Genomic DNA, 21,681 nt, shown 5'->3' with positions numbered 1-21,681 from the left:
GGTCTCGTCACCCTTCAACTTCACCCCGTCGCTCCGGGGCGGCGCTCAAGGCCTCTGTCCTTGGAGCCTGCTTCTGGGTCTGCTCCACACTTCTCCAAATTTCTGGGAACTGGAGCAACCCCTGACCAATTAAAGGATGTTTATGAGGCAAAGTGCCTCATTTTTGGGCAGACCGACCCTGCTACGGCGCCTTCGGGCCCAAGGGGTTCGATTGGGGAGCCTTCAGGCTCCGCGCCAGTGGGTCCTGCTCTGGCCACCGAGGTCTGCTCGCGGATCTGCACCGACACCGGTCGTACCACTGAGACGTTCCCTGGTGCCGGTTTGATTGTTGACTCTTCCGACGTCGGTGGTGCCCACCGTCGACGTCAACCCGATCCTCATTCCCGACGACTCGGAGTCGGAATAGCGTTGGTTAACGCCGTCTCTGGCTTCGATGGGGCCTACTCACTTTTCCTCATGGGTACTTATTTGGGGAAGGATTGGAGGGGTCCCTGGACCCGTATGAATATCACAATGACCCTACTTTGGACTGGGAACAGGAGTTGGGCGAGGCCAGTGGCCTGAACACTTCTCCAGACACTGGCATGCTGTCTCCTCCTACCATGGCCACGGCGGAGGGAGCGACTTATTCTTTGGTGGTCAGTAGGGTGGCTGAGGCCCTTGGCCTTGAGCTGCCTACTGTACAGGTCAGGTCAAATCTTGTGACGGAGGTTCTTCAGCCAGGGGCTTCCACATCTTAGCCCCTTCTGCCATTCAATGAGGCCCCCACCGATGTCCTCTTGGGTACTTGGCCCAGACCCAACACAGGGGCTCCTGTGAACAGGACTCTTGCACGCCACCATCGGCCCGCCCCGAATTACCTTAAATTCCTGTCCCAACACCCCCACACCTGAGAGTCTTGTCATCCAGGCTTCCTATTCATCAGACGCATTCCCTTCCGCACCCCCGGATAGGGAATCAAAAAGGCTGGAACAATATGGGAAGATGTTTTCTTCCTCCAGTCTCGCGCTGCGGTCCGTGAACACCGCATGTCTTTTGGGCCGCTATACTCACTCTCTGTGGGATATGGTTGCGCAAGTTCTGCCGCAGATACCGGAGGAGGCCCGTGCTATCTATGGGATATCTCTCCCATATGTCACCAATGGGGGAGATGCGACGAAGTTCACGATCCGATGTGGGCTGGACACGACCGACCCTCTGGGCAGATTGGTTGCTACAACAGTGGCCTTGAGACACCACGCCTGGTTGCGTACATCTGGTTTTTAGAGGGATGTCCAACAGTCTCTTCTGGACATGCCCTTTAATGGCTCCTGTCTCTTTGGAGACAAGGCGGACTCAGCCTTGGAGAGGATCAAGGTCTCCAGGGCTATGGCTCTGTCCTTGGACTTTCCGCTGCCCCTCGCCCCTAACAGCCCACCTTTTGCCCCTTTTGTGACCACCGAAGGGGCTCCCTGTCGCGTTCCCAACCCAGCCACTGTGCCACCTATGCTGTTCAGCCGCTGTGTAGCTGGGGACGTGGAATCCAACACGGACGTAGGACAGGAAACCAGAGGTCTGCCCAGTCCGCCCCTGCTGCAGCCTTCAAACCGTCCTAGTCACTCCGATCCAGTTGGCGGCGGGATTTGCCATCACCTGCCCCACTGGGAATCCATCACTATGGACAGGTGGGTTTTGCAGATACTTCAAAAGGGCTATTCCCTCCCCTTCGAATCTGCCCTACCTGCCATGCCTCCATCAGTCAGCCAACTTCCGGAGGATCATTTGGCACATCTCTGCCGGGAAGTCACAGCATTCTTGGCTAAGGGAGCCATAGAGAAGTTCCCTTTGCCAGAAGTAGCTTGTGGTTGTTATTCCTGCTACTTTCTGGTGCAAAAAAGGACAAGGGCTTACGTCCTATCCTAGACCTTCAGGACGTCAATTACTTCCTCAAGAAGGAGAAAGTCAAAATGCTCACCATGGCTCAGGTCCTGTCTGCCTTAGACCCAGGAGACTGTATGGTAGCGTTGGATTTGCAGGATGCTTATTTCCACATTCCCATCCTGCCTGCCCACAGACATTGCCTGCGATTTGTGGTAGGTCATGAGCACTATCAGTTTGCCATGCTCCCCTTCGGCCTTACCAGCGCCCCGTGCATTCACGAAAGTGATGGCAGTGGTTGCAGCTCATCTGTGCAGGTTAGGGGTCTCAGGCTTCCTGTTGAAGGTGGACTCGCCCCAGAAAGCCGTCTCCCACCTTCAGACTACGGCGAGCCTCCTGCACACACTGGGGTTCACTATCAATGTGCCAAAGTCACACCTGACTCCCTCGCAGACGCTCCCTTTCATCGGAGCTGTTCTGGACACAGTGCAATTTCGGGCTTATCCTCTCAAAAAGTGAGTCCAAGATATTCCGGCTATGATTCCAATCTTTCAGCCTCTGTCTTGGGTTTCGGTGAAACTGACACTGAGGCTGCTGGGCCTCATGGCCTCCTGCATCCTGCTAGTAACACATGCCAGATGGCATATGCGGGCTCTGCAGTGGGACTTGAAGTTCCAGGGGGTGCAGCATCAGGGAAATGTCTCCGGCTGTTATCTTTCGAATCCTCATTGGGTCCATGGCAGATCCCTCTCACTTCCCCAGCCAGATCTATCCATAGTGACAGATGCAACACTTCTGGGTTGGGGCGGCCACATGGGAGAGACAGAGATCAGAGACCTCTGGTCTCCGGCGGAGTCTGGGCTCCATATCAATCTTCTCGAGCTCCCGGCGATCAGGCTTGCGTTGAAAGCATTTCGTCCCTCTCTTAAAAGGAAAGTAGTGCAAGAATTCATGGACAACACTACCGACATGTGGTACTGCAACAAACAAGGCGGGGTAGGGTCCTGGACCCTTTGTCAGGAGGCACTACACCTCTGGACATGGCTGGAACATCAGGACAGTACCCTGGTGGTTCAACATCTGGCAGGCTCTCTGGATGCCAGAGCAGATGAACTCAGCCGTCAATGCACAGCCGATCACGAATGGTATCTCCATACGGAGGTGGCGCAAGGTCTGTTTCAGCATTGGGGAGAGCCTTGGTTTGATCTTTTCGCCTCTGCAGAGAACGCGTGATGTCAGCTGTTTTGCACGCTGGAGTATCCAAGACGGCACTCGCTCAGAGACGCTTTTCATCTCGAGTGTAACTCCGGCCTTCTTTACGCCTTCCTTCCTATACCACTTCTGCCCAGAGTTCTCAAGAATATCAGGAACGACCGGGCCCAAGTTATCTTGGTGGCTCTGGACTGGGCACGGAGAGTATGTTATCCAGAGCTATTAAGCATGGACACCGATCCTCCACTCAGACTGCCTCTTCAGGCGGATATTCTATCGCAACAAAAGGGGATGATTCTCCACCCAAACCTGTCCAATCTCTACCTTCATGTGTAGAGATTGAACGGCAGCAGTTGATGACGTTTGATCTTCCACCCGAAGTCTGCAATGTTATCTTGGCAGCCAGGCATCCCTCCACTAAAACGGTATACGCCTGTTGTTGGCATAAATTTGTGGCATGGTGTACTAACAAATCTGTTGATCCCCTCTCTGCTCCTGTATCTGAGTTTCTTTTGTTCATTCTTTCTTTGGCCCAGCAGGGCTCTGCTTTGGGCACCCTTAAACGGTATTTATCAGCCACTTCGGCCTTTCTTTGACTACCTGATCAGCCCTCACTCTTTAAATCTCCTATTGTCAATTGATTCCTTAAAGGTTTCAGCCATTTATTTCCTCCCACTCCATTTATCATGCCTCAGTGGGACCTCAATCTTGTCCTTACTTACTTGATGTGTGCTTCTTTTTGAGCCGATTACCAATTGCCCTTTACGGCTCCTCACTTTTAAAACTGTCTTTCTTGCTGGCATCACTTCTGCTCGCAGAGTGAGTGAGCTTCAAGCTCTTTCTTCAAAGCCTGCATTCTTGTCTGTGCACCGTGACAAAGTGGTGTTGCACTCTAAGGCTTCCTTCCCAAGGTTGTTACGCCTTTTCATTTAGGCCAGTCCATCATCTTGCCTACTTTTTACGCACCCCCACATCTTTCTCATGAGGAGGAAAGACTCCACCGTCTGAACCCAAAAAGAGCGTTGGCGTTCTATCTAAATTGTACTAAAGATTTCCGGGTGGACGATCAACTCTTTTTCGGGTATGTGGGTGCGAAGAAAGGGAAGGCGGTGCAAAAACATCCCATCTCCCGATGGGCACTTCTTTACATCAAGATGTGCTATGCTTTGGCCAAGAAGCAACCCCCTGAGGGCTTGCACACTTATTCGACCAGAGCAACTGCTGTTTCCACCGTGTTAGCACACGGAGTTCCTGTCCTGGATATCTTCCAGACGGCTACGTGGGCATCCCTGCACACGTTTGCTAAACATTACTGCTTGGACAGTCAGGTCCGTCGGGATGGCTACTTTGGTTGTTCGGTCCTGCAGGACTTTCTAGTATGATCTTGGTTCGCAGCCCACCTCCGAGGATGGCATTGCTTGGGTATCTATTCTAAGGTAATGAATCTGCAATTAGAAGTCTCTATCAGATGAAGAAGTTACTTACCTTAGGTAACAAAATATCTGGTAGAGACATAGGGGGTGATTCTAACTTTGGCGGGCGGCGGAGGCCGCCTGCCAAAGTTCCCCCAACAGAATACCGCTACGCGGTCAGAAGACCGCCGCGGTTATTCTGTGTTTCCCGCTGGGCTGGCGGGCGACTGCCAGAAGGCCGCCCGCCAGCCAAGCGGGAAACCCCTTCCCACGAGGAAGCCGGCTCCGAATGGAGCCGGCGGAGTGGGAAGGGTGCGACTGGTGCAGTAGCACCCGTCGCGATTTTCAGTGTCTGCATGGCAGACACTGAAAATCTTTTAGGGGCCCCCAGGGGCCCCACGACACCCCTCACCCCTCAAAAACCGGTCAAAACCGCCAGGAACAGGATGGCGGTGAGGGGGTCGGAATCCCCATGGCGGCGCAGCAAGCTGCGCCGCCATGGAGGATTCCTCAGGGCAGCGGAAAACCGGCGGGAGACCGCCGGTTTTCCTTTTTTGACCGCGGCCATACCGCCGCGGTCAGAATGCCCTTGGGAGCCTTGCCAGCCTGTTGGCGGTGCTCCCGCAGTCGTCAGGGTCAGAATGACCCCCATAGTCTAGTTGCAGATTCCTTACCAACCCACCCATCCTCCCCGTGAATGAACTGATTTCTAGGGACAGGGATTCCCCCTTCAGGTCCTTAGCTGTGGTGCACCAATCTCAGACCCTGATTTCTACTTTCTTTGCGCCGCATTACCATCATTTGTTGACGCAAAAGCGGCGCAAACTTATAAAATTAAATTGTATTTTGTAAGTTTGAGCCTCTTTCGCATCAATAAATGACAGTAATGCGGCGAAAAAAAAGTATAAATCAGGGCCTCGATGTTCTTAGCGGCTCTGCGCGTTGGCGTGGAAAGTCGTTCAGAGAAACTGCTGTCACTATGCTGAAGCGGCGTCTATGTACTACTCCCGATGTCATGGCAACTACGACGCCAACAATGCCCGCAGAGTCGACCGACGCCACCTGCCGAAGCGCACAGGTATTGCTTGGAGAAAAATTTCCGGATCCAGTCTGACGCCTGTGGGAAAATTCTAAGGTAAGGAATCTGCAATTAGAATACGTCTCTAGCAGATATTTTGTTACTGAAGGTAAGTAACTTGTACTTTACTACTGTGAATATTATTGTTATTATTATTACCACTACTACTACTACTATGATTGATATTGCTACTGCTGCCACTTTTATTAGTATTAGTATTGTTAGTAGTATTGTGAATAATATGACTACCTTCACCTTTGCCGGCCTAATCTCCTTTCTGTTAAAGATCTATTTTATAAATACTACCCTTCATATGTGATGATGCATTTAAGCTCTGGTGTATCTTTTTTTTAATCAATGCTTCCTTAGCCTCGTCCAAAAAGCCAATAAGAATAAATACGCTGTCGAGCTGGAGGTGAAAGAAAGAGACAGGATTACAAAAGAAATTGGCACCATATGGAACTCTTTACTTGACATTTCATCATCCTTTCAAGGCATGAAACCAAGAAACACTCCTGAAAAAGCTGCAGAGTTAGAGGTATGGAAAATAATTAAAACGTGTTCTGCTTTTTACCCCTGGACCTATTATAGTAAGTAAAATGTAATGTGCATTCTGCCACGATTCTGTGACTGAAACAGTCTGAAATCCTGCATTTTTAATTAAAAGATGATGAATGTATGAAGTTAATCTTCACACTGAGGGGCAGATTTACTAAGATTTTGCATCAGGGGTGTGTTACTTTTGTGGTGCAGCCCCAACTGAACGTTTCACGGTTTAGTACATACAAATTACACAAGGCGTTACTCTGTGTGGGTAAGGCATTCCATGGGTGTTCCCATGCATTCACTGGTTTACAAAGACTTCTGAGCTTGGGAATGTACCAAAATGCTATGCCTCCCCCAGAGAGGCGTTACGAGGAGAAATATGTATATTTCTCCTCTTTATTTCCTCTTTTCACTTTTCTGCATTTTCCAGCACACGTTGAAAGAGGAAAACACTCCATCTGACTTCAAGTTGCGGATTCCTTACCTTAGAATGTTCCCCAGGCGTTATACTGGATCAGAAGATTTTTCTTCGAGCAGTACCCTTGCATGCTGTCAGGTGACGTCAGTCGACTCCGCGTGCGTCGTTGGCATCATGTTCGCTGTGATGACGTCACGGTCCTATATGGGCGCCACCCCGGGGCGCTGACATCAGTTCTTTTCACGACTTTCCACACTACTAGCGCGGAACCATGTAGAACACTGAGATTGGTGCGCCAGAAGTAGGGCCCTTAAAAGGGAGTCACTGTCCCTAGAAATGAGTTCACAAAGCAGGAAGGGTGGGTAGGTGGGTAAGGAATCTGCAACTAATATATGTTTCTACCAGATAATTTGTTACCGAAGGTAAGTAACTTGTTCATCTGATAGAGTTCTAGTTGAAGATTCCTTAACTTAGAATAGTTACTGAAGCAATACCATCCTCTGTGGTGAGCTGTGAACCAAGATCATACTAAAAAGTCCTGCAGGACCAAACGGCTAAAGTAGCCATCTCTGCGGACCTGACTGTCCAGGCAGTAATGCTTTGTAAACGCTTGCATAGACGCCCACTTTGCAGCGTGGCAGATGTCCAGGACCAGAACTCCGCTTGCCAACACTCTGGATGCAGCAGTTGCTTTGGTGGAATATGCATACAAACCCTCTGGGGGTTGCTTCTTTGCCAAAGAGTAGCACATCTTGATGCAGAGGACAGGCCATCAAGAGATGGTACGCTTCTGCACCCCCGTCCTTTCTTCGCACACCTATAGCCTACAAAGAGTTGATCGTCTACCCAAAAATCTTTTGTACAATTGAGGTAGAACGGCAGCGCTCTTTTTGGATCCAGACAATAGAGTCTCTCCTCCTCATCAGAAGGATGTTGGGGTGCTTAAAAAGTAGGTAAAGTGATGGATTGGCCTTCATGAAAGGGTGTGACCACTTTAGGGAGGCCCTGGTATGAACCACTACTTCGTCAGGGTTGACAGATAGAAATTGTGGCTTCAAAGAAAGAGCTTGTAGCTCACTCACTCTTGGGCAGAGGTGATGACAATAAGTAAAGCAGTTTTCAATGTGAGGAGACGCAACGGACAATTGTGTAGTGGCTCAGAAGGACACACAAGTTATGTAAGTACCAAGTTCAAATCCCACTGGGGCATTATGAATGGCTTAGGTGGAAACATGTGGGTGAGTCCCATAAGAAACCTCCCAACAATGGGAGATTTGAACAAGGAGGGTTGATCTGGCAAGCTGAAGAAGGCAGGCATGGCAGACAGATAACCTTTAAGGGTGCCCAAATCAAAGCCCTACTGGGCAATAGAGATTGGACAGAAGAACTTCAAACGGAGGTTCAGAAAGGGGATCAATAGACATGTTGGTACACCATATCACAAATTTGTTTCAACAACAGGCATATACCGTTTTGGTGGAGAGACCCCTGGATGCCAAGATAAAATTGCAGACTTCGGGCAGAAGGTCAAAAGCTGTCAGATGCTGCAGCTCAATCGCCACACAAGAAGGTGGAAACTGGAGAGGTTTAGGTGGAGAATTTACCTCTGCTGCTGTGACAGAAGATCCTCCTGAAGGGGCAGTCTGATCAGAGGATCGAAGGCCATGCTCTGAAGCTCAGGGTACCATACACTTCCTGCCCAGTCTGGAGCCACAAGTATTACTTGGGCCCGGTCGTCCTTGATCTTCTTCAGAACTCTGGGCAGAAGTGGTATTGGCGGGAAGGTGTAAAGAAGGCCTGAATTCCACTGGAGACGAAAAGCGTTGCTAAGCGAGTGCAGCCTTGGAAAATCAAATGTGCAAAACAGCTGGCATTGCATATTCGCTGTGGAGGCAAACAGATCTAGTTAAGGCTCTCCTCACTGCTTAAAGAGTCTTTGTGCACCTCCAGATGGAGACACCATTCATGATCGAGCATGCATCGACGGCTGAGTCTGTCTGCTGTTGCGTTCAACGAGCACCCCAGATGTTGAGCCACCAGGGATATGCCCTGACGTTCCTGCCATGTCCAGAGGCGCAGAGCATCTTGACAAAGAGTCCACTACCCCACTCCGCCCTCCTTGTTGCAGTACCACATGGCAGTGGTGTTGTGGTGAACACCTGCACCACTTTCCCTTGTAAAGAGGGAAGGAATGCTTTAATGCAAGCCTGATTGCCCTTAGCTCCAGAAGACTAATATGGAGCCTGGACTCTGCCGGAGACCAGAGTCCTCTGATCTCTATCTCCCCCATGTGGCCGCCCCATCCTAGGAGTGACACATGTGTCACTACTGTGAGACCTGGTTGGGGATGGGAGAGGTATCTGCCTCTAACCCAATCGTTATTCGAAAGCCACCACTGCAGATCTTGCACAGTTCCCTCGGAGATCTGGACCCTGTCAGAGAGATTCCCTGGATGCTGCGCCCCCTGTAACTTCAGGTCCCACTGCAGAGCCCACATATGCCATCTGGCATGTGTCAGCAATAGGATGCAGGAAGCCATGAGGCCCAACAGCCTTAGAGTCATTCTCACAGAAATCCAGGATAGAGGCTGAAACATCAGTATCATAGCCTGAATATTTTCGACTTGCTTTTCGAGAAGATAGGACCAAAACTGCACTGTGTCTAGAACAGCTCAGATGAAAGGGAGCATCTGCGAGGGAGTCAGGTGTGACTTTGGCGTGTTTATAGTGAACCCCAGCGAGTGCAGCAGGTTGGCCTTAGTCTGAAGGTGGGAGACGACTGCCTAGGGTGAGATCGCCTTCTACAGCCAGTCATCGAGTTAGGGAAAGACTGAAATCTCTAGGCTGCACAGATGACCTGCGACCACCGACATCACTTTGGTAAACACCCGAGGGGAACTGGTAAGGCCAAAGGGGAGCACTGTGAACTAAAAGTGCTTGTGACCAACGCTACCATCCGGTCTCCAGGGTCCAGGGCAGATAGGACCTGAGCCAGAGTGATCATTTTAAACTTCTCCTTTCTGAAGAAGAGATTGATGAACTGGAAGTCTAGGATAGGGTGAAGGCTGTTGTCCTTTTTGGGCACCAGAAAGTAGCGAGAATAACAACCATGACTTACTTCTGGCACAGGGACCCTCTCTATGGCTCCCTTGGCCAAGAGAGCTGTAACCTCCTCACAGAGAAGTGCCAAGTTATCCTCTGTCATCCGGTCATAAGATGGTGGTGTGGCCGCAGGGGTAGTCTCGAAAGGGAGGAAGTAGCCCCTTTGGACTATTTGCAAAAGCCACCTGTCCATCGTGATGGATTCCCAGTGGGGCAGGTGATGGTGAGTCCTGCCTCCCACTGGTCCGGAAAGGAGTGACATAAGGGTGGAAGGGCTCTTTACTTACACTTCAAAGGCTAGTGGCCTGACCCCACACAACGGAACCCCCCTACAGATCTCCTGGCAGACAGGGCTGAATTGAAAGGGGAAATGGTGCACTTCAAAATCACTCTTTGAGGGCTCCTTCACTTCAAAGGCACATTTGAATATGTATGCTGGGTGTGTGACCTAATATCGAACACTTCTGGTCCTACAACTGGACTCGGTCAGAAGGACTGCGGTGCTGCTCAAAGGACTCAACTAGACTGCTTTTCTGCTTTTTGCCCTGCTGACTGCTGCTCCCTGACACGACTGGAAGGCCTTCCCACTGCAAGTGATCCCGAGTGACTTGCTAGCTTGCCTCCTGTTCTAAAGTCTCAGGAACATTAAAGACTTGAACCATCTGCACCTGGACTCTACAAGCTGTGAGTCTTCCCTGCTATGGATGCGGGCCTAAGGTGGTCTACCTTTTGTGGTGTTCATCAGAAATGCCGTGAAACAACGCAAAGCTTTGCAAAGCCTCGCCATGCAGCTGCTAGCCTCACTGGACTCAATGCTGGGTGGCACAAAGCCAAGCAAAGCCTCCCTGCACAGCTGCCATCCCATGGGAACTAATGCACAGCGATGCCAAGCCCTGCAAAGCCTTGTGCGCAGTTTCTCAAGATTGACGTAAAGTGATGACAAGCCTCACAGCTCCCCAGGATCCACACAAAGTGATGTGATGCCCAGCCCCACAAAGCCGCGCCGCACAGCTTCATGCAAACAATGTTGCATGACGCAAAGCCTCACAAAGCAATGCTGCACAGACTGTGTACCAGGACGTAGGGTACTGTGTTCAGCGGTCCCAAGTGGGTCCCTGTAGTCAGCCTGTATTCCATCATGTCAGCCTGAACTTGTGACTTTGGCCCTCATTGTGAACACGGTGGTAAACACCGCCTTGCCGGCGGCGGCAGTAAAAACCGTCAACAGAGGTGTGGTCTGGACAGCCAAATAATGAACCAACAGAAACACAGGCATCCTGAAAACCACCCACCGCCAGCAGAGGAGTGCCGACAATGATGGCAGAGCCCGCCCACAGGCCGACGGAAAGGCACTACCCGCCCATCATGAACCACTAGACCGCCATCAGTTCCGGGGTGGGAACCACCGCCACGCAAAGCCAGGCGGAAACAAACCAAATATAAGGAAACACTCACCGGAGGCTAACACAACATGCCGAAGCAGACATGGATAGAGAGCTGCAGATCATGCCAGCCCTTTCTCCTTGCCATATACCTCCACGACCGAGACCGCAGACGAAGACGACGACAGTAAGTACCGCAACCTACGAAACAAGGCAAGAAAGGGCACAGTTACAGACCCACCCACTCCACCCTCCCTGCAACGCTCCCACAACCCTTCACCGCAGCACAAGCCATACACCCCACAGCAAGAGGGACTTACCCAACACAAGGCAAATCCAACCTGTCCAAAGTACATACATGTGCCCCACACCCACAAACAATGAAACGAGAGACCAGGGATCCAGAGTGTGCCACCAAAAACACAGGCCACACATTAACTTTTAATTCTGCTCTCTAAGCAAACAAATTGGATATAAGGCCAATGGCCAGTCCATAGTGCAGGAATTCCCATGGGCCACAATGGCCCCAACCTGACTCCCACAATTGCTACGGTACTCCACCTCATAGGGGCAACAATGGGGCATCCAGGCACCTCAGCGAACAGGGGCAGGGGGTGGTGGAGGTGGGGATTTACGACGGGAGGGCTTCAATTTTCGTTCGGACGGTGGAGGGGCTTTGGGTTTGGCCTTGGAAGGTAGGGTAATGTGCTTGGACCGGGTGGAGCCAGATGGAATAGGCTCAGCACGGGGCTTCTTCCTCTCTGCCAAAGGGGCACGGAATGTGAAGGGCTGACAGTGGTGGGCTGTGACGTGGGCAGGGCAAGGAGGTGTGCACGTTTAGGTACGGGGTTGGCCAGTGGGGTGGAATAGGTCAGCACGGGAGAGGAAAGGTTTCTTTGGCACAATTGGGTTGGGCCTGGAGGAAGGCGTGGGAGTGGAGGTAGAGGGAGTGGTCGTAAGTAGTGTGGGTGTGCGTGTTGTGGGTGCAGGTGACAGGACAGTATGCTTAGGTGTGGTGGATGTGTGATAGGTGGGTGTTTTGGTGCATTTGAGTGTTTTGGGATGGGGGGACACAGTGGGACAAGACAGGCTGCCAGTGTGAATGTATGTTGTCTGGGTGTCTGCAAGCCTGGTGAGTGTGCTGCATGTGTCAACTAAAGTAGCTGTGGTGAGTGCAGGTGTGGTGTCAGGGGGCATGTATGGCTGTGTGCTATTGTAGTGAATGCAGGAATAGGGTCAGCAACAGTGAATGAAGGTGCAGTGCCTGGGGGTGTGTATGTAGAGGTGACAGACAGGGAGGCAGAAAAGGTGGGCAACTGGGGGAAGTGGATGTTGCTGTGTGTGCATGTGTATGTTGGCTGTGTGAATGCTTGTGGTGGGGGGTGTGGTGATTGTGTTTTTAAGTGTGCTTCTTGTGTGTTGAGGTGTGTGCCTGCGTGTCAGAATGTGTGCCTTGTACAGGTGAAGGGAGTGGGGTGATGGAAGGGGTAGAGGAGGTTGGATGGGGGACGGAATGACCAGGGACACTGGCTGCCATCAAAGAGGAGGCCAGAGCCTGAAAAGATCTCTGTAGGCCATGCACGGCACGTGAATGCCATCCAGATAGGCACTGGTCTGCTGCATCTCTGATGCTAGCCCCTGGATGGCATTAACAATGGTTGTCTGCCCTACAGAGATGGTTCTCAGGAAGTCAATAGCCTCCTCTGTGAGGGCAGCAGAGCTGAGTGGGGCAGGGGTAGAGGTGCCTGGGGCGGAGGAGATGCCCACCCTTCTGGGTGAGCGAGCACGGGCAACTCAGTGGGGAGCAAATGGGAGGGTGGTGATGGTAAGGGGGGGTGGCGGAAGATGACACAGTAGGTGTAGGCCCACAAGGGTCTGCCACCGCCAGGGAGCCCCCATCGGAGGAGGTATCAGAGTCACTACCTCCAGTAGTAGTTGGCATCCCCGTGGTACTCCCCTCGCCCTCCAACCCACTGGTCCCCTTGGCGTCGGACGACTCTGCCTTTGTGGATCCGTGGGCCGCTGCATTACCACTCGCCGGTGCCTCAGCTCCCTCGCCAGATGATGCTGATGTACACAGACACCACAAGAGAACAGGGATGGGGAGACAAAAAAGCAGAGACCTTTGTAAATAGCTGAATGGAGTTAACATAGTGGTTCACACAAACACCCACCCAGAAGACCCTCCAACAGGCAGCACCTACCGCTATACCCATGGCTATGCCCCTGATTAGTGCCCAGAACCTTGCTCTACAGCCATTCCCCAAATAACGTAAGGACCCCACGTTTAGGAGACCTGACCAAAACACCCCTACTTCCCACGGGGGCCATAATGTAGATGGACATCAGTCAGAGTCCCTGCAGCTAAGCAGCATAAACCCGAATGCACACACACACACATCCATCAAAGGTCAAAAATATGGTAAGTGTACTCACCCCCTTGTGACTGCTGTGCAGCCTTCAAGCGCCCATCAAGGTCTGGGTACGCCACCAAAAGGATGCGTAGCATAAGGGGTGTCAGTGCCCGATGGGCACCCCTTACCCGTTAGGAAGACTTCCCCAGCTGGGCCTTGCAGATTTTTCGAGCCCAGCGCCGCAGGTCCTCCTACCTCTTCCTGCAGTGGGTGCTCCCCTGGTTGTAGACTACCAGGGTCCGCACCTCCTTGACGATGGCATGCCAAAGTGCCCTCTTCGGGTGGGCGCTTACCGAAAAGAGACACACAGAAATGTAACACAGAGGTGAGGCACTGGCCAATCATATACAGCTGGTTATACGTCCACTATGGGACGAACAGTACAAACTGACTAACAGCACATACACATGCAGCATGTCAGGAACCCTAGCCCATCCAGTGTCAGAGGTGCACACATGAATGCTGCCACCACCAACCATTACACACATCCATGACCCACAATTCTCCTACTCACCTGTACCTCTGGCCGTCCGTAGAGTTTGGCGTACACGGGCAGGACCCCGTCCACAAGCCTCTCCAATTCCTCTTGGGTGAAGGCCGGGGCCCTTTCCCCTGCAACATGTGCCACTTCCATGACCAGAGGCAGGACTCAGCAGTACACTCAGTGGAGTACCTGCTTGCATGAGTTCAGGGAGTCAAGTGAAGTTGGGGTGAGGAGTTCATGTACGCACCGTCACCGCCAGTGGCGATCATGATACACTAGGATTCCCCATTGACATCCATGTTAACCAATGAATTTGCGTACAGCGGTAAACACCGCCTTACGCTGTTATGTCAGCCGCTACCGGTATGAGGTCACTTCCACAACGACAGTTCTGGATTACATGGGGCAGAAATTCTGGCAAAAACTACACATTTATAAAACTCCCATCTGCACAATCCAGGCCCTACTGTTCCCCAAACACCCATAGGAATGTGACAATTAACATTACCTCACCTGACAAGCCCTGATCTGTCATTGTGGTCAAGTTGCTGTTAAGTCGTACACACTATGCATTTGTGTCGATGACAATCAAGCCAGCAGTGCTCAATGACTGACAATGTGTGCGGATGTATGTGTGTTCCTCAAATGTGTTTCACACTCCTCCTATGTACAGACCCTTGTGGCGAGGAAGGGCTCCGTCGGTGTACAGACCACTTGTGGATTTGCGGACCATGGTGAAGCGTCACATCATTACCAATTACAGACTCACCCGTGCAACTATTCTTGAACTTTGTTCATTACTGGATCCTGTACAACCTCCAGCAAATCGTAATCAGCATGCTATCCGTATTGAAGTGCAGGTGCTTTCTGCACTCCATTTCCTGGCCACAGGCTCATTTGAAGTGACAGTGGGCATGGGTGCTGTTTTTTCACAGCCAATGTTTAGCATTATACTGACAAGATTCCTGAATGCATTTGCACGACACCTGCAGTCCTATGTAAGGTTTCCCCAAAGTGCTGACCTCCCTGCCATCAAGACGGACTTCTATGTCTTTGCCAACATACCCCATGTGATAGGTGCCTTCGATGGCACCCACATACCTATAATCCCCCCAAGAGTCAGTGAACAGGTGTACAGAAACTGGAAGAACTTTCACTCCATGAACTTTCAATTGGTGTGTACTGCAGACCAGTACATCACACATGTGAATGCCATGTTCCCTGCTTCAGTCCATGGTTCATTTGTAGTGTGCCACAGAAGATGGAACAACTACAAGAGGACAGAGGGTGGATAGGTAGGTGTTTCTGTCACTTCTTGCCACCTTGCAGACAGCCAGGCTGTCTGCCTCTGAGGCTTGTCATTTTAAGTTGTGTTGTGAACCTTTTCCTAGGTGATTCTGGCTATCCCAACTTGCGTTGGCTCATGACACCAGTGATGAATCCTGGAACAGATGCAGAGAGGAATTACAATGAGGCCCATGGAAGTACTAGGAGGGTGATAGAGCGCACAATAGGTCTCCTGAAGGCTAGATTACGTTGTCTACATACCTCTGGCAGTTCCCTGGCCTATGCGCCTGAAAAGGTGTGTAGAATAGTGGTGGCCTGCTGCATGCTGCACAACGTGGCTGTGAAAAATTCTATCCCCCTCTTGGAGGAGGAGGGTCCTGTATGTCCAGACCAGCTTCCATAGAGAGGGGACGGGAGTGATGGTGATGATGAGGAGGAAGGGGAAGATATAAATTCCAGGACCCAACTGATACAGCTCTACTTCCAGTAACTATGTGGGACAATTGGATGAGATTTTTGTCTGTGCATCATACTGTCAGTGTGCCTTTTCATCTAGTGGGGTGGTTGGATTAATACTTATTGCCACTGTGCCCAGGTCTGCATAGGACAGATTACAATTTAGTGTATTTTTTCTAACCATATTTGGGCACAACAACGTGTAAGGCGAGTGGTGCTTTTCATTCTATGCAGGTACAAATAAAGCAGTTATAAACCAGTTGCATCCATACTTCACTTTGTTCACACATAATGACAGGGGACATTGTAACAGGTGTGATATGTGTTTTATTTGGTGCAGGGATAAAATCGTGCAAATTACAGTGATGGTAGTGGGTCAATGGTGGTTATCCAAAATGGCAACATGGTGGCAGCATTGTTGTCAGTATTGTTAGGTCCATCCTTGCTTACATGAGTTTTTAATTATTGGTAGCACTGTTTGGTGGTTGATTGAGTGGGATAGTTGGTGAACAGTTTTTTGCAGAGTCACTTCTTAGACGGGGCCTTGTTCTTGGCAGGTGTTCTTGTGCCATATCTTGGCCTGAGGGTCCATTTTGGCGCCTGTTGTTGCCCTGTAGGGGTTGAGATGGAGGTCCCCTGTATTTCCACAGAGGGTAGTACATGTGAGGTTGATGCTGATGCACTTGTTGTCCGGTCTGGATCCTGTGCTGTAGTGGGTGCTTCCTGTTCTGTGTGAGCCTCAGGCTATGTTTGGACAAGCTGCAGAAGCTCACCTGCTATGCTGGCCATTGTGGCATTGTGCAGTTTCCACTGCTCCATGGCCTCTTGGTGGTGTGCTTGCTGCATCTTCTGACTCTGCTGTAGGGTGGATACTATCTGGGACAGTCTGTCCTGGGTATGGTGGTAGGCTCCCATGACCTCAGAGATCACGTCCTGGGCTGCAGCATCCATCCTGTGGCCTCCCCCCGGGCCACTGATGCCCTCCCACTGGGCCTAGCCCCCTCTGCCTGTGTCCCCTGCACAGATCTGGCTGTACCACTTGTACTGAGGCCATCGTCTTCATGCCTGTTGGTAGGGGGTGACTGTGGCCTCTGTACTTGTGTTCCACCAGTCTGTCTCCTGGATACATATGTGTGGGGACGGTTCCCCTGGGCTGATGTTCTTGGCTGGGTGGTAGGGGCGTAAGTGGTATCCTGGGTGGGGCTGCTGGATGGTGACAGTCCAGGACTGTGTGAGGGGCCAGCCTGATCATCTGTGTCCAGGGTTCCATCCCCAGTGTCCTGTGAGGTGCCTCTGTCTCCCTGGGGGACACTGCCACTCCTTGTCCTGTCCGTCAGGGTGGCATGGGTGGTGGTGCCTGTTGGGGGAAATGGACATGTCTGTTACATTAGCATGGTCGGATGGGGTGCAGAGGCCTGGGTGGGTTTGTGCAGCTTACACACCTTTGGTGAGGTTGACATTGCTTTTAGCTTAGGATGTGGATGTGGATGTGGATGTGGATGTGGAGGTGCATTGTGGGTGTTATAGGCCATTGAGTTTCCTTGCAGGGCTGGGTGGCTGTGGTGTGACCCTGTTAGCGGGTTTGTGGGCATGCAGGGGGAGTGGATTCAGTGCCTGTGGGCTGGGTGGGGTAGTGGTCCTGGTGGGGTGGTGCATGCATTCCTGGTGTGATGGTTATGGGGTTATAGTAGACGACTTACCCGAGTCCATTCCTCCAGTGAGTCCAGTGAGGTGCTCAGGGTGCAGAATGGCCAATACCTTTTCCTCCCAGTCAGTGTATTTGGGTGGTGTTGGTGGAGGTCCTCCCCCAGGTCTTCTGGACTGCAATGTGATGCTTAGATGCCATGGCCCTGACCTTCCCCCGCAGGTCGTTCCATCTCTTACGGATGTCATCCCTGGTGCGTGCATGGTGTCCCACTGCATTGACTCTTTTGACAATGGTTTGCCATAGCTCCATCTTCCTGGCGAAGGGTGTGTGCTTCACCTGAGCCCCAGATAGTTGTGGCTCAACCTTCAGGATCTCGTCTACCATGGTCCTTAGCTACCTTTTTGTGAAGCGTGGGTGTTTGGGGGGTGCCATGGTGGGTGTCGTGAATGGTGTCTGGTGTGGATCTAGGTGAGAGTGCTCGTGTGTGGTTGGGTGTGGGTATCGTGTATTGTGGTGTTCGGTGTCTGCTTCTGGTGTTCTCTGTCTTCGTTAGCCTACTTTTGTTGCAAAGGAATGTGGGGTGGGTCTGTGAGTGTTTTATATTGTTGTGGATGTGTGTCAGGTGTGTGGGTTTCTAACTTAACCAGTGTGTGCACTTCTTACTGTTGGGTCCACTTGCTGCCCGTGGCGGTCTGCTCCGTTAATGGTCGCTTGGCTTCTACTGACCACCGCAGTGATTTGTGCATCATTATTTGGAGGGCAGGGTGTTGGTGTGCTCCGCGGTGGCGGGGTGGGAGATCCAGTATTTGTGCCGACAATGTCCTGGCAGAGACTGGTGGATGGGTGATTTTTGTCGGAATCAGATTTTTGCATCATTAAATGGCGGGGTACTGTTCACCGCCAATGACAGTCTTCTGTTCACCGTCGCAACGGCGTATTCATAATGAGGGTCTTTGTCCTGGTCCAGCAGGACCAGATAACCACAGTTGGCGCTTTGCGCTTCTGTGCGCTATTTTCACCTAAATCTTTAAAATTGCATATTTCACGATCTACGTATTGGAGTTTTGTCATCTTGGTCTGGTTTTATTAATGAAATCATAATCTATTCTTCTAACCTGGTGTGGAGTCTTTTTGCTGTGATATCACCGTGTTACTGTATGAGTTATTGCACAAATACTTTACACATTGCCTTCTAAGTTAAGCCTACCTGCTCTATGCCAAGCTACCAGAGGGTGTCACAGGATAATTCAGGTTGTGTTGTGACTTACCCTGACTAGGTTTGTGGTTCCTCCTGGACAGGGTGTCTATCTCTGCCAACTAGAGACCCAATTTTTAACAGAGTTTTTTTCCATCTGTGTTGTGTTTCAAATATTCAATTCAAATTCATTAACAGCATTCTTTGCATTCCGGAACTCAATTACCCCATTCAATTTCATGCTGTACAATAAATCAAACAAAGAAATCATAGCTGTTGTCACTGTTATGTTAATAACAAGCTGGCAATATGGGAAACAATACCTATATTTGCCACAAACTATCTTTCTGCCTTGCATTGAAGGTTCTGCAACAAATATCCCTTTGCAGCATCTGCATTCACTTTGGATCCATATATTTTATAGTGGTTATGGGTTTTTCTTCCGATTTCAAGTGGAAATAATTCTGTATTTCAATATTCTAATGTTTGCTCATGTGCCAATCTATTTTATACATCGATTAGCTTGATCACTTTACAGAAACATTATGTGAAGTTCATTTAACTCTATTGGGTTTAGAGTAAATTGCGTTGTGATAGAAAAACCCAGCTCAAATTTATCACTAAACAAAGCAAGGGTTTAATTTCTTGTTTGCCAAAAAAGCTTTTTTTATTTTGAAATTACTCGTCACCTCGGATCAATGAATCTTATTTTTTGCATTGAAACCACAATTGACTGTTTGCTAATCTCGGATAACACTCAATTTGATTACCACCATTTTCCAGCATTTATAATTATTCTTACAATATTTTTAGATTGTCTTATGTATGATACATTGTATACTACTGCTATTCTGACCTTTCATAGGAATACTTTTAGACACTGATTTTTCAAAACAGTTGCCTATTAGTTTTTGCTTTATTTACTGTAGCCATCATCAAAACATATATTATACATTTCATCTTCATCAAGTCTTTAAGTGGTTTCAATGGAGTCAGTTTTCCTTTGTCTTAAAAATTGTCTGGACAGAAATCTTCTCTTGGTAGTGTTTGGCCTAAAAATCACATTTATAATGTTATTTCTGTCTGTGAACTTGTTGTGAAATATCCATTCTGAGGATCCATTATCATCATCCTTGTATATTTTTGCGTTCTGAACAGTAAAATTTGAATCTCACATTGCAATGGAATGTTAAATTAAATCTTTAGTTAAATCCTGAAAGGCTTAGAGCGCTCTTTAAAAAGAATATATTTTTATTAACTTTATCTAGTATACATTTCTGGCACTACCTTGTATGATCAGAATATGATATATTGCATCAATTCACAGTCTGGTTGTATGGTATTTTAATTTTGACTATCTAGGATTCCCCAAACATAATTTCCATTTCTGTTTCCTTACCTCAACATGACCTATGACCAATCATGGCCTTCGTGCCAGACCCTCCAAGTTCAGTCTTCTCATTTTATATAATCCCGCAAATTATGGTTTTTTTTTTTTTTTTTGGGGGGGGGGGGTATCCGCTTGCTTCATGTATTGTTTTCTCTTTAGTTTTGAACATTCTTTTTATTTGAGGTTTTTTAAGTATAAGAGTAACAGGCGTCTTCATTGCAGTGTTGAAAAGGAGGATGTACAGATATAAAAAGCATTTTAAACATGTTTGGAAATATTTACAGAGACAAGAAATTCAGAGTGTACAATGTTTTAGCATTTGGATAAATGAGCTACCAACTCAGGGAATTTACCGTGTAAGGTTAGAGTGTGCTGGTCCCCGTTAACACATAGTAATTGCTATAGGGACTAAACCTCTGTTATCAATGGAGGTGAGACGGGAAACTAGGGGGGGTTACAGGTAAAAGGGAGTAACAAGGGGGACGGCAGGAGCGAGGTTGGAAAGGGGAGTTCAGGAGAAGTGAGTGGGGGTTCTAAGGAGATGTGGTGCTGGGGTGGTAACTACTTGGGCAACTGGACCCTCCTCCTGATAGTGTCTGGGGAAGGGAGGCGTGTGGCTCGCAGCAAGGAGATGGATGGGGCCGGGGTTTGGAGAACATTGACAATGCATTGTTAAAAGGGGCTTATGGGGGTGAAGTGGGCTCTTCACGAATCAGTTCTCTGAACTGGATAAACATAGTGTCCCAGGCCGCTGCTATGGGTTGCTTGCAGAGGTTCCCATGTGTTGCTTTCTCAGCCAGAATACACCAATCCATATTTGCTCTCCATTCTACAATTGGCACAGTTTCCACAGTATTTAGTTATATCTCTTCTTGCCATTAGTAGTGCGATATTACAAAGCAGATATTTATATCTTTCCATGTTATAGATTTCCATTTGCCCAGAGCAGCAAGGAGTGCCTCTAGGTTCACCTTTTTGTCTAATGCCCCTGCAGTCTGTCTTTTAACGGTGTTCCAGAACACATGTATTTTGTGGTACTTCCATAATGTGTGTATGAGTATGCTCACCTAATTACAACCCCAAAGAAATTCATCAGCATATACGAACCCAAGTTTCTTCAGGTGCTTCCTGGTGTAATAGGAGTGTTAGATTATCTTTAATTGGACCAGTCTGAAAAATGCCTTAATCGGAACTTCCAAAGGGCAACCACAAACCTTCAACTTATTTTGAACATCTAGTGTGCCTGTGTAGCTCTCCCTTTTATTTCTCGGTGTTGGGAGGGACGCTTGAGTATTGTTTATCAAAGTTTTATAAATCTGGAATGTCAACAAATTAGAGCTGACGGTAGTCTCTATTCAAGTGTGGAGTCTTCCTGTGCCTCCTGTATTATTAGTGTGACTTCTGCATTGCATGTGTCAGTATAGATTATCCACTGAAGTTCAAATTCTCGTTGTAGGGCTTCAAACTCTTTTATGTCTTCTGCTGTCTAAAGGCCATGCATCCTGCAGAATTTCTGAATCACAAGACAGTCTCTGGTCTAACCTGTTCCAATACATTTTACGTTTTGCCCTCTACCATATATTCAACTCTCTTTTGGTGTGTTGCAACGGGGACTAATGTATATCTCCCAATTGGATCAGTGGATTCTGTTGATGACCAAACAAGCCATCATTAATGAGCACCATCTGGGAGGCCCAATAATATTTTTTAAGTTCAGGTAGTACAGTTCCCATTATCTCCTCCCCCTGCTAAACCAGCCCAGAAGCTTCTGATAGTTTGAACATTGCAATGCCCTCTGTGT

The 21,681-nt window shown here is 49.4% G+C and overlaps 1 protein-coding gene across 9 annotated transcripts in view; it reads left to right on the top strand.

Annotated features, from left to right (window-relative positions):
• The window catches only part of SYNE2 (spectrin repeat containing nuclear envelope protein 2), a 1,823,309-nt gene that overhangs the window by 1,040,812 nt on the left and 760,816 nt on the right, over positions 1-21,681 (top strand). For all 9 annotated transcript variants that reach the window (XM_069207355.1, XM_069207357.1, XM_069207362.1 and 6 more), the window contains one exon: positions 5,929-6,097. In XM_069207355.1, coding sequence (XP_069063456.1) covers positions 5,929-6,097 — 169 coding nt within the window. The remainder of the gene's footprint in view (positions 1-5,928; positions 6,098-21,681) is intronic.

Source organism: Pleurodeles waltl, chromosome 9 (assembly GCF_031143425.1).
Source record: "Pleurodeles waltl isolate 20211129_DDA chromosome 9, aPleWal1.hap1.20221129, whole genome shotgun sequence".
NCBI lineage: Eukaryota > Metazoa > Chordata > Amphibia > Caudata > Salamandridae > Pleurodeles > Pleurodeles waltl.
Note: the sequence above shows the minus strand (reverse complement) of the source record. Positions and strands in the feature narration are given on the sequence as shown.